General features: G+C 49.5%; 1 protein-coding gene across 2 annotated transcripts in view; it reads right to left on the bottom strand.

Moving 5' to 3' along the window:
* LOC126523677 (uncharacterized) overlaps window positions 1–12,774 on the bottom strand; it is a 170,252-nt gene that overhangs the window by 68,221 nt on the left and 89,257 nt on the right. For both annotated transcript variants that reach the window (XM_050172281.3, XM_055066834.2), the window contains exons 3-4: window positions 9,600–9,781; window positions 8,617–8,865 (exon numbers count right to left, since the gene is read on the bottom strand). In XM_050172281.3, the coding sequence (XP_050028238.2) occupies window positions 8,617–8,865; window positions 9,600–9,781 (431 nt within the window). The remainder of the gene's footprint in view (window positions 1–8,616; window positions 8,866–9,599; window positions 9,782–12,774) is intronic.

Here is a 12,774-nt window from a genome sequence, read left to right as displayed (position 1 = left end):
GTGTTGTACTAGCCGGACGGGTATAAGGGTGTACCTTCTTGGTTCTCTAGTGGCGTTAGTGTCATGTGGAAGTGAGTCGTTTTGATGGCTGAAAGTTGAGCGAAATGTTGCAGTGATGAATTGTTTCATGTCAGTCATGGCTTGTTGTATGACCTGTTGTAGCATGTGCTTGACATCAGCCATGATCTCTTCCTTCATTTTTTGCATCTCCGCTCTTAAAATAGTCGCCATTTCCTCTATCATTTCGCACACTTCTTGTTTGGTGCAGGAATTGTGAGGGAGTTTCTCAGGTGCGAGTGTGTGTGTCTGGGTGAGTGAAAGCGTCGCTGTGGGAGACATTTTGTTTTGTTTGTTTGTTTGCTGTGTGGACGGAGGTGAAGGAAGGGATGAGGAAAGAGGGGGAAACTGCGCTGACCGACTCACCGCTGTCGTCTTCCTGGTGTGATGGTCGGGCGTTTTCGTCCACGCGGCCTGAGGTTCCTTCGGTGGCAGTTTCTGCTGCGTCAGGCTGCGGCTCCCAGATCGGCTTCGACCACGTGGTTGCTTCTGGTCCTTGGACGGCCTGCGGACCCTGGACCTACTGCGACTTCGGGATTGGCTGTGACCCCGGGATCGGTAGCGAGGACGACCACATGTTGCATCAGTAGTCGCAGGTGCCGCACCGTTGAATGTCGTTACCTTGCTGGACTTGTCGTGCTGAAGTTGTTGCTCCGCCATTTTCTGCTGCTCTCGGAACACGTGGTTCTTGTTAAAGGGCTTGCGTTGCCTTACAGGACATCGAGAGTCAGTGGCGGGGTGCTCACCACCACAATGAAAACATTTCAGCGTGCAATCATGTCCTTCGGAGGGGTTGGAAGTTCCGCACGCAGCACACCGGGGTTTATCCGGGGTTGGGCAAACATCTGCTCGATGACCCGTGGAGAGGCACACGCTGCACAGCTGCTGTCGGGGTTTATGAATGTAGCACCGGTATTCTGCTCCGTAATAGTAGATATACCGGGGAACCCGAATGCCAGAGAACGTGATGATGGCCGTGGCTGAATTTCCCATCATTCTTGCATGCAGGACCTGAGCCATCGGTGATCGGATATTTGTCATCAGCGTTGTCGGGGTTGTGTTCTTTTCTATACCGGAGATGACTCCTTTGCAGGAAGCATGCGGAGCAGCCACATAGGCCTGAACCTCGTACTGCTTGTTTTCCAGGCATATAGACTTGATCAGCTGCAGTTTTGCCGCTAGTTCTTCGTCCGGTGTGCTGACCACTGCGGCGTTCTGCTCTCGGCGTATGCGGATGGTTAGCTGGTGGAGCGTGCTCTCGTTTAATTGAGCCGCTGTGCCTATAGCTCTGGCTATAGAGTGCTGCGGCCACTCACCGAGATTCAGTCCATCTCTCGGTCGGAAGACCACTTTCAAGTCATCGATCGGTAGCGGGGGCAGCTGCGAGCTCTTATTGCGCAATGTCAGATGTAGGTGGTCCTGCTGTGCGGGTTCGGTGTTGGGTGGCACGCTCGACGTGGTTTGGACCTGGAGAAACACAGCGTCAACTCCGTCGCGCCTTGCATGCCTATCAGGGCACGACGGATCAACTCGCGAAGGATCTCTGCGACCGATACATTTGTCGCACCCCTAGGGCCCGGAATACTCATATCCGAGACTCCAACCTCCATACACGCTTCTCCAACTTACGGGCTGCGCTGGCGAAAATGCGACGGGCACGGCTCCCGGCCGGGATGGCATCACAGTGTCGCTCCTAGCCTATATCCCCAACCAGGCTCTTTTGTCGCTGCCCCACCCTATTAACGCGATAGGGGACGGCTCGCCGCTCCCATCAGAATGGACCACATCGCTCGTCACATTCATCCCCAAGCCGGGCAAGCCGGTTAGCATTGAGGCCCTGAGACCCATCTCTGTCACCTCTTGCGCCGGCAAACTCATGGAAACTATGACTTTGACGAGGTTAACTTTGACGAAGCCCTTTAACTGCAAATGTTGGGTTAAATATAGACCCAGCCAAAGTGTTATATTAGTTCTGGTGCAAGTACTGTTGTAAATTATTTATGTGCTGTTCTTCTTTTTATGTGTGTGTGTGTGTGTGATAATATCGTCCTAGGGAAACCGATGTACTATATTGTCGTGCGAATGTTGTTGGAAATTATTTCTGTGCTGTTCTTTTCCCATTTCATTGTAATTCCACCCCTGCATGGGCCACGTTGGCCTGTAGTATTGCGAAATAAATAAATAATAAGTTATATTGCTTTACAATGGGTATGACGCTGTTGAATCGGAAGATATGCTGCTGATATGCTGTTGAATCGACGCCACGTAGTTACTCGTATCTTCATTCAAGATCATAATTTCCGATTTCTTTGTGCAAAACTTAAGGCCAAGATTTGTCGTAGTGTTGCCATAGATATTCGCCAGTGTCTGTAGACTTCTTGCATTGTACGCTAGTGGCATTATTTCGTCCGCATACATCAGTGCGAGGAACTTCTGTTGCATCAATTAGCCATTACGCATGCATTATAAATCAGATCATAATTTACTGTTATCCAGTTGTCTTTCTGTGCCTTTAACATAAAGCGGAAACAACAACGGAGACACAGGGCATCCTCGCACCAACAATAGTGGTAGTGACCTCTGGGAACGCACTGTCTAACCAGGGAGCACGCAAAACTACAGTGACACACATAGTCTACTTCAGTGCTAGTGTAAAGCATTGAGAGCGACATAATCGTTAACGTGCCGCACTTCTATGATTCTCCTTGGATGATAAGAATGGCTCGACAAAAAAAATTATATTGTAACGGATACGAAAGGCGCGGACAAGAAGAGAGAAGACGAAGAGAACGAAGAGTTTGAAAGGGCCGGGCTGTGCTACGATCACGCTGCGATCATCATTCATCGCCTGTAAATAAAACCATTTCTTCGCAACTCTTCGTAACAGTTGTGGTGGAAGGTGCGGGGTAATCGACACCCGAAGACGGAGGCTGAAGCAGAAGTTCGACGGAGCCGTCGCCTTGCTGGACTCCCACTGAACCTACCGGAGTTGAATATTCATGTCCCACGACGCAGACGAACAACGGCCCATTCCAACAGCTGCGCCGACAAGTTCCGTTCTATAACTGAGATATGCGCGTCCCTTCGCCGGAAGATCGGACGAAGACGTCGAGGAATGGCTCATCCATTATCACCGGGCTAGTGCCGCCAACAAGTGGAACAGCGCTTTTCAGCTTTCGAACGTCGTGTTCTTTCTAACGGACACTGCGTTGTTGTGGTTCGACAATCACGAGGAAACGTTTACAACATGGGGAAAATTTGTTTCGGAAATCAAAGAGCGATTCGGCGACTCCGCGACGAAAAAGAAAAGGACAGAACAGACGCTACTGCAACGCGCGCAAGTGCCAGGCGAAACCTGCACGACTTACATTGAGGCGGTAATAAAACTGTGTAGGACGGTAGACTCTGGAATGTCTGAGGAAGACGAAGTCGGGCACATCCTGAAAGGAATTGCCGAAGACGTTTATGATTTCCTCATTGCAAAGGACAACCTGGCTTCCGTCGCTGACATCATTCGGCACTGTCGTACTTTCGAGCAACTGAAGACGACGCGCATCACGCCGAAGTTTGGCAGGCTAGCCAATGTGACAACAGTTGCAAGCGTGGACAGCAACCAGCCCCTCGATCTGGCATCAACGATACGACAAATAGTTCGGGAAGAACTCAGCCTGCACGCGCAAGTGACACACCCAGGCACTCATAGCTTCCCCCTACCACCAGATTTCGAGCCAAACGTGGCATCCTTCTCCCCGTATCCTGCGGCGAGGGGCACTGAGGATTATAAACTCGCGCCCCGAAAGCAGCCACGTCTCTACGACAGAGGCCCACTTACGGCGCTCGGCCACAACGAGAGCAGCCGCCTTTTTACCCCCGAGGCCCTGTGACTTCTGTCAGGCCGCGAGAACAGCACCGACCCTACTACCACGGCGCGACTTATGAACAATATAACGGATTTCAGCGAGCAGCAGAGACACGTTATCCACATGACAACGAACTTTCTCGCCGCCCGCAGCAGCCTAGCATTCGGCTCGAGGAAGATGCTGTGAACCGCGACCCTCCCGTGTGCTACAACTGCGGTTCCACAGGCCATACAGCTCGGTATTGTTGCCAAGGCCGTCAATCACGAAGGACACCACCGATGTTCTCGCCACCCAGAACCCGTACTTCATATGACTTGCGGACGACCAATTTGCTTCGAATGGACCACTTCTCACACGAGACCAGACGCAGCGATTCGCCAGCTTCTGAGCGGAGTTTGACGCCATCAAGTAACCGCCCCCGTCGCTCTCCGTCCCCTCGGCGCCGTTCTTCGTCACCGCCGCCGGGAAACTAGCATCCGCGGCCAATGGAGGTGAGGTCGCCGGACGGTCTTTGCAAGAAATGCCTCTCCCTGTTATGATGTTCAAAAACAAAGTGAATGTTTCGATTGACGGAATACCGACCATGGCGTTAATTGATACTGGGGCGACTGTGTCTGTGATGAGCCTCGCTTTCAAAAACCGTCTAGGCCACAAAGGAACGACGGTATTAGCTTTCGTGGAGTAGGCGGCGAGTGGCTTCAACCCCTTGGTGTTTGTGCTGTGAGTGTTTTGTTGGCTGGGAAAGTGTTTGTGTCGGAATTCCTTGTTCTTTCTCGTTGTTCGCACGATGTTATTCTTGGTATAGATTTTCTTGAACAGTGCGGCGCTTCCGTGGACTGTGGTTGTGGCGAAATATCATTCAACAAGTTATTTATATCAGCACAGTCCGAACAAAGCTCGGGTGGTGAAGACAGGGACGCAGACACTCTCAGTGTTCTTGATGAAGTGATTGCACCATCGTGGTGCCTGACGCCCGTTCGTGTTTCTGCAACTACTGTGGATGCTGATTGTGTTGACCTTGTAGTTAGGCCTCTCCGCATAAACTGTGCTAAAAAAGTTATACTTGTGCGCTGCTATGTCGTGTGCATGACGAAAGAAGTCGCCAAATTGTGGGCGCTGAACTGTCCTGCCACGCCGGTTGTCCTTCCTCACGGTATGAAAATCGCTCTCTTCGATAAAGCCGCATGTAGCTCAATTGCGGCACTAACTACGGACGTTTCTACAGCTTGCTCTTCTCGCGATAATCGCCATTCCGAAGAGCTAATGCTCGGCATGATCAGCAAGGCTCGGAACGGCAAGCACTGGTGCTGGTCCTTGCCAGACATGAGGCTGCATTCGACTTCACGCATGGAGATGCACCCCTTCATTTACCGTCGACCCGCGCTCGTCACAGAATAGATACTGGCTCAGCACACCCCATCCGCCAGAAGCCCTACCGAGTGTCATCGTCCGAGCGCAAAGTTATTGCAGAGCAAGTCAAGGAGATGATGAACAAAGGTGTCGTTCAAGAGTCGTCTAGTCCATGGGCAGCCCCAGTAATCCTGGTGCGAAAAAAAGATGGCTCCAGGAGATTCTGCGTGGACTACAGACATCCAAACGCAGTGACAAAGAAGGATGTATATCCACTATCGCGAATCGATGACGTCATTGATTGCTTACACGCTGCTTCTTACTTCTCAACACTATTTTCGATCGGGGTATTGGCAAATACCTATGGACCGTGCTGACAAGAAAAAGACCGCTTTCGTGACTCCAGATGGCCTATTCGAATTTAATGTTATGCCTTTTGGCCTTTGCAATGCTCCTGCCACCTTTGAAAGCTTCATGGACACAGTACTACATGGTCTAAAGTGGGAGATATGCATGTGTTACCGCGATGATGTTGTAATCTTTGGCCGCACGTTTGAAGAACATAACGAACGCCTCAGCCTCGTTCTCGACTGCATTGAGAAAGCTGGACTGGTTCTAAACTCAAAACGTGTCGGTTCGGCGAACGTCAAACACTGGTCCTGGGACACTTAGTCGACAAGGATGACGTCAGACCCGATTCTCGTAAGATTGAAGCGGTGAGCTCCTTCAAGCCACCGCAGTCAGCACGAGAACTCCGCTCATTCGTTGGCCTGTGTTCGTATTTTCGTCGTTTTGCTCCCCGGTTTGCCGACATTGTTTACCCGTTCAAAAGTATTTTGCGACAAAATGCATCCTTCAATTGGACACCAGAGTGTGACGCATCATTCTCTCAATTGAAGTTTGTACTAACGTCAGCACCCCTCTTGCGTCACTTCGATCCATCTTGCCCGACTGAAGTTCACTGATGCTAGTGGAATCGGGATAGGAGCGGTGCTTGTACAACGTCACAGTGGCGCAGAACTTATTGTCGCATATGCCAGCCGTTTCCTGAACAAATCTGAACGCAATTATACGGTTACGGAACAGGAATGCCTGGCAGCCGTTTTCGCCGTACAAACGTTTCGGTGTTAACTTTACGGTCCACCATTCAAGATTATCACCGACTGTCATTCTTTATTGTGGCTGGTCGGTTTGCGTGATCCCTCTGGTCGCCTCGCACGTTGGGCGCTGCGCCTCCAGGAATACGACTTTGTGGTATCGTACAAGAGTGGCCGTCGTCATGCTGGCGCAGACTGCCTCTCTCGGATTCCTCTTGCGACTACCGAGTGCGATGCTGAGAATTTTGACGACGATCTCGCTGCGGTTACTTCTACGTTCCCTGAAGCGGCAGACTTTCAGCGAGAACAACGGAATGATATTACCTTGGATCCGCTTTTTGTCGCCGCCCGTACTTCTAAAGGCAGCGGTCGCTTCACGGTCCGTGGTAAATTGCTCTAAAGAATAAATAATTCAGGCATGGAGCGCGTTTTCTGCTTGTTGTCCCCGAGAGTCTCCGCTCCGCCGTTCTACGCGTCATGCATGACGATGTGACATCCGGCCATTTCGGCTTCGTACGAACGCTGCACTGCACCCAGGAGCGCTTTTACTGGCCCAAGATGTACGAAACAACCAAGCGTTATGTCGCGTGTTGCGAAACGTGCCAACGTCACAAGCGACCGACCTCCGCAGCCCCGGGTCCCCTTCGGCCATTGACACCGCCCAGTATGCCGTTCGAGCAAGTAAGCATTGACATTTTGGGTCCATTCCCGTTATCTAACAACAAGAACCGTTGGATAATTGTCTGCGTAGACCATCTTAAACGGTATGCAGAAACTGCAGCCATACCGTCTTCTACCGCTGCTTGCGTGGCGGTCTTCCTGCTGCGTTCCGTGGTCCTTCGTCATGGTCCACTACGTGTCATCATCAGCGACCGTGGTCGCCAGTTCACTGCTGATGCCATTGAAGACTTACTTCGTTTGTGCACTTCACAGTTCCGTCATTCCACGCCGTATCATCCACAGACCAATGGCCTCGTTGAAAGGACGAACAGAACGCTGACCAACATGCTTGCCATGTACGTCTCCTCCAATCATGAGAACTGGGACGACGTGCTTCCATTCATAACTTACGCATACAACACGGCGAAACACGAAACCACGAACTATAGGCCATTTCATCTCCTGTAGGCAAGGTTACCGCGAAGCCCTCTGGACACTTTCTTACCCTTCGTACTGCACAGTGACGATTCTGTATCGAAGACTTTGTGTCCCGCCGAAGAAGCCCGTCGAATAGCTCGTCTTCGTACTCTGGCCTCGCAAAGTCGTTCGACAGAGCGATACGACGACCGTCACGCACAAGTATCGTTGGAAAAAGGTGACTTGGTTCTTCTTTGGACACCACAACGCAAGCGCGGATTGTGCCAAAAGTTGTTGTCACAATATTCAGGCTCATTTGTAGTCGTGGACCGCCTGAGCGAACTCACTAACGTCATAGCTCGCCTCCTGTGCAATGGTCGGCGATCAAGCAGAACTCAGCTGACTCATATTGCTCGCCTGAAGCCTTTCTACTCTGCTTGTCCATCCTGACTCGCCCCAGGGGCTTCGTCTGCTTGCGGGGAAATGTAACGGATACGAAAGGCGCAGACAAGAAGAGAGAAGACGAAGAGAACGAAGAGTTTGAGAGGGCGGGCTGCGCTACGATCACGCTACGATCATCATCCATCGCCTGTAAATAAAACCATTTCTTCGCAACTCTTCGTAAGAATATGTATTCTACTTAGAAGATGTCGCCGCCAACTTTGCTACTGTAAGGGCTCCCGCTAGATCACCACGGCATCATGTATCTAGCTATAGAAAACGATGATGATGGGCTTCTTCTTGATCTACTAATGCTCGTTGGCCTTCACAGCCTCTGGCATGCCAGAATGGCTGTTTATTACTGTGACCCAGACGCACGACCCCCGCGAATGTACTTCCGAGAAAGCATAAATGCCTATCTGGAGGTGCAGAAAGCGCAACAATGCCCTCCGGAATGGTTGTCGAAGCCTTGATAAAACTAAGAGAATTTTGATGTGACTGCAATCATGTTTGTTAGTAGATGTTACATATGCATTTCACGTGCTTAACTCCGGTGTTGATAATGAGCCAACTTGCAAATGAGCCAATGAAGAAATAAACAGGGAGCTTCTGCTACTGCAGGTGCGGCGCCGTGCGAGGGCCGGACTGGAAAAGAGGGCCGGCATCGAGGCGCTGCTGCCGTCCACGGCGGGGAGCTTGCGAGGCATGGCCCTCGGCGCGGAACGAAGGCCTACCTGAGGTCGAGGAAGAAGAGCGCGTCCGGCAGCATGGATCGCTCGATGGTGGCGATGTTGTTCTGCGAGAGATCCAGCTGCAAGAGGCGGTAGAGCTTGGCAAAGGCTCCGCTCTCGATGCGCGAGATGCGATTGGCCCTGAGAAGCAGCGAGCGAAGGCTCAGCGGCGCCTTGAACCAGGAGGCGCGCACTGTGGTCAGCTGGTTGAAGGACAAGTCCAGCATCTCCAGTGCTTGCAGGTGGCCCATCCTGCGCGTAAAGTGAGGGTCATCGGAAGGCCCTCAATTTACTGGTCGGTAAACTACGCAGAATCTGTCTCGTCTGCAGATTAAATGTGTTCACCTTTTCCATAGCATCCCGACGCAGTTGTTACCATGTGACAAATTTATTTGATTTGATTTCATTTATGCGTCACGAACAAGTACAACAATGCACATGATCTAAATAGGAAAGCAGGAAGAAAGCTGCGTCTAAGCTCCAGTTCGACACGCCCTCTCATACAAGTCGGGCAGAACAGTCGTCGCGCAACTGAGCAGAACTTTAACATGTACGAGGTACGTCATCGTAAACAGCGCGCAGAAAATACATGGTAACGCATGATGGCGAACGACGTAATTACCATATAAAAAGTAAATAATAGTACATAAATGTCACATAATTAATACTAGTGACTAGTTTTTGTTTTTAATAGCTTCCTAATGGTGCACTATGCAAAACGCTCAGAATTGAATGCACCCGACGCGTGGCGTAGCGACTATACGGCGTTGCACTGCTAAGCCCAAGCGAAGGAATCCCGGGTGGCGATGAAATGCAAAGGACGCCCGTGAGCCGTGCGCACAGAGTTCAAGGACCCCGGCTGCGGCGAGGCTCATAATCACATCGTGGTTTTGGCGCGTAAAAAGCCCAAGCGACCACTCGCATGGAGCTGATCGTAATATTTCGCAACGCTAAATGATGGCAACCGTGAAGGAGAGGGGGCGTGCCTGTGGAATGGCTGCGAGCTGTCGAGTGCACACCGACGCAGGGCCAGCGAGCGCAGAGAGTCCTGCAATCCTAGAAGGGCGTCGTCGCTGTCGCCCTGCACGAAGCTGGCCAGTGGCGTGTCCCACAGGTGGACCTCGCTCGCGCGGACATCCAGGAACAGGTTGCTCGGAAGGTGGCCCAGCTACGACACACAAGCATCGTCACGTCACGGCACCGAGGCATAGCTTGAGCGCACTTTTCGCTTTCGCGTGCGCCAGCTGTGACCGGGTCACTCCGACGTACGGTCACAAATGGATGTCCTTTTTTACTGCGAAAGCATTATATGCCCCATTACGGGAAATTCCTGCGGTGTCGTCGGCACCGTCACCGAAAAAAGGTAACAAAGATTGCAACTAGCCCCCGCGAATTTCCTAATTTCATCGCTCCACCTAGTCTTCTGCCGTCCTCGACTGCGTTTCCCTTCTCTTGGTATCTGTTCTGTAACGCTAGTGTTCCAACGGTTATCTAACCTGCGCATTACATGACCTGCCCAGCTCTATTTTTTTTCTCTTAATGTCAATTAGAATACCGGCTATACCCGTTTGCTCTCTGATCTGAACAGCTCTCTTTCTGTTTCTTAACCTTATGCCTAGCACTTTTCGTTCCATCGCTCTTTGCGCGGTCCTTAACTTGGTTTCCGGCTTCATTGTCAATCTCCAAGTCTCTGCCCCATACGTCAGCACCGGTAAAATGCACCGATTGTACACCTTCCTTTTCAATGATAATGGTAAGCTTCCAGTCAGGAGCTGACAATGTCTGACGTATGCGATCCAACCCATTTTTTTTTATTCTGTGAATTTCTTTCTTATCATAAGGGTTGCCGGGGATTAGTTGACCTCGGTAAACGTACTCCTTCACAGACTCTAGATGCTGAAAGGCGATCCTGAACTCATGTTCCCTTGCTCGGCTATTCATCATTATCTTTGTCTTCTGCATATTAAGCTTCAACCCCACTCTTACACCGTCTCTGCTAAGGTCCTCAATCATTTGTTGCAATTCGTCTGCAGTGTTGCTGAATAGAACAATGTCATCGGTAAACCGAAGGTTGCTGAGATATTCGCCGTCAATCCTTATTCCTAAGCCTTCCCAGTTTAATAGCTTGAATGCTTCCAAGCACGCAGTGAATAGCATTGGAGAGATTGTGTCTCCTTGTCTGACCCGTTTCTTTATAGGTGTCTTCCAACTTTTCTTGCGTAGAATTAAGGTAGCTGTGGAATCTCTGTAGATATTTTCCAAGGTATTTGCGGAAATGGTCTGTATTTGTTGATTACGTAATGCCCCTATGACTGCTGGTATTTCTACTGAATCAAATGCCTTTTTGTAATCTATGAAAGCCATATAAAGAGGCTTATTGATCTCTGCGGATTTCTCGATTACCTGATTTATGACATTGTATGTGACCCATTGTAGAGTATCCCTTCCTGAAGCCAGCCTGTTGCCTTGATTGAGTAAAGTCCAGTGTTGCCCTTATTCTATTGGAGATAATTTTGGTGAATATTTTATATAATACTGGGAATAAGGTAATGTACAATTTTTCAATTCTGCCATGTCTCCCTTTTGTGGATTAGTATAATGTTTGCATTCTTCCAGTTTTCTGGGACCCTTACAGTTGATAGACACTTCGTATATAGAGCCGCCAGTTCTCCAAGCATTGTGTCTCCTCCATCTTTGATTAAATTGACTGTGATTCCATCTTCTCCTGCCGCTCTTCCTTTTTTCATGTCTTGCAAGGCCCTATCGACCTCGTCTTTAGTTATTGGAGGAGTTTTTGTATCCTGTTCATTACTGTTTCGAATGGAGGTATCCTGACTCCTCTGAGTACTGTACACGTCAGCACAGAATTCTTCAGCTGCTTTTACTCTAGCTTTGCGATTGCGGATGATATTGCCCTGGTTTTCTTTCAGTGCGTTCATCCTGGTTTGTCCTATGCCAAGTTTCCTTCTCATTGATTTCAGGCTGCGTCTGTATTTTACGGCTTCTTCAGTCTTTCTCAGGTTGTGGTTTGGAATATTACGTTGTTTCGCCTTGTTGATCAGTTTTGACAGTTCGGCAAATTCTATTTTGCCTCTTAAATTGCACACTTTCATTATTTGTCGTTTCTTTATTAGTCTTTCGTAACTTGTGAGAGCTTGCTTACTGGTTACCTTGGTGCCCTGCCTCCCGCTTGAATTGCTGCCTCTGAAGCCAGCCTAGTTACGGTTTCATTCATTACCCCTATGCCATCATCATGTCTCTGTTCTAAGGCTATATATTTGTTTGCAAGTACTAGCCTGAATTCGTCTGCTTTTACTCTTACTGCCTCTAGGTTAACCTGCTTCTTCTTGACCAATCTTACTCTTTCCTTCTTTAAATTGAGGTGAATCCTAGCCCTCGCTAGCTTATGATCACTGCGCTTTATCCTACCTATCAGTTCTACATGCAGCACTATGCTGGGATTGGCAGAAAGTATGAAATCAATTTCATTTCCTGTTTTACCATTAGGGCTTCTTTAGGTCCACTCTCTGTTGCTATGCTTCCTGAAAAAGTTGCTCATTATTCGAAACTTGTTCCTTTCTGCGAATTCTACCAGAATCTCTCCTCTAGCGTCCCTAGAATCGAAGCCATAGTTGCCAATTGCTTGTTCACCAGCCAGCTTTTCTCCCACTTTTGCAATGAAGTCGTTCATTAGTGCAGTATAATGAGTTTGCACTTTTCTCATCAGTGATTCAACATCTTCTTAAAGCTGATCTACCTCCTCATCATCGTGATTGGATTTTGGAGCGTACGCTTGTACTACTTTTACTCTATACCTCCTATTAAGCTTGATTACGACAACTGCTACTCTCTCATTAATGCTGTAGAATTCGTCAATGTTTCCCGCTATGTCCTTATGGATTAGGAGTCCCACCCCGTATTGCTTCTTATATGGGAGACCTCTATAGCAGAGGAGATGGCCGTTATTCAGCAATGTATAAGCCTCACCAGTTCTTCTAATCTCACTAAGGCCGATGATATCCCAAACAATGCCTGATATTTCCTCAAAGAGTCCCGCTAAGCTAGCGTCACTTGACATAGTTCGGATGTTAAAGGTTGACAGGGTCAGTTTCCATTGGTGGCCTGTCCGGACCTAGAGATTCTTAGCACCCTCTGCTGCGT

This window comes from Dermacentor andersoni, chromosome 6 (assembly GCF_023375885.2).
Source record: "Dermacentor andersoni chromosome 6, qqDerAnde1_hic_scaffold, whole genome shotgun sequence".
NCBI lineage: Eukaryota > Metazoa > Arthropoda > Arachnida > Ixodida > Ixodidae > Dermacentor > Dermacentor andersoni.
Note: the sequence above shows the minus strand (reverse complement) of the source record. Positions and strands in the feature narration are given on the sequence as shown.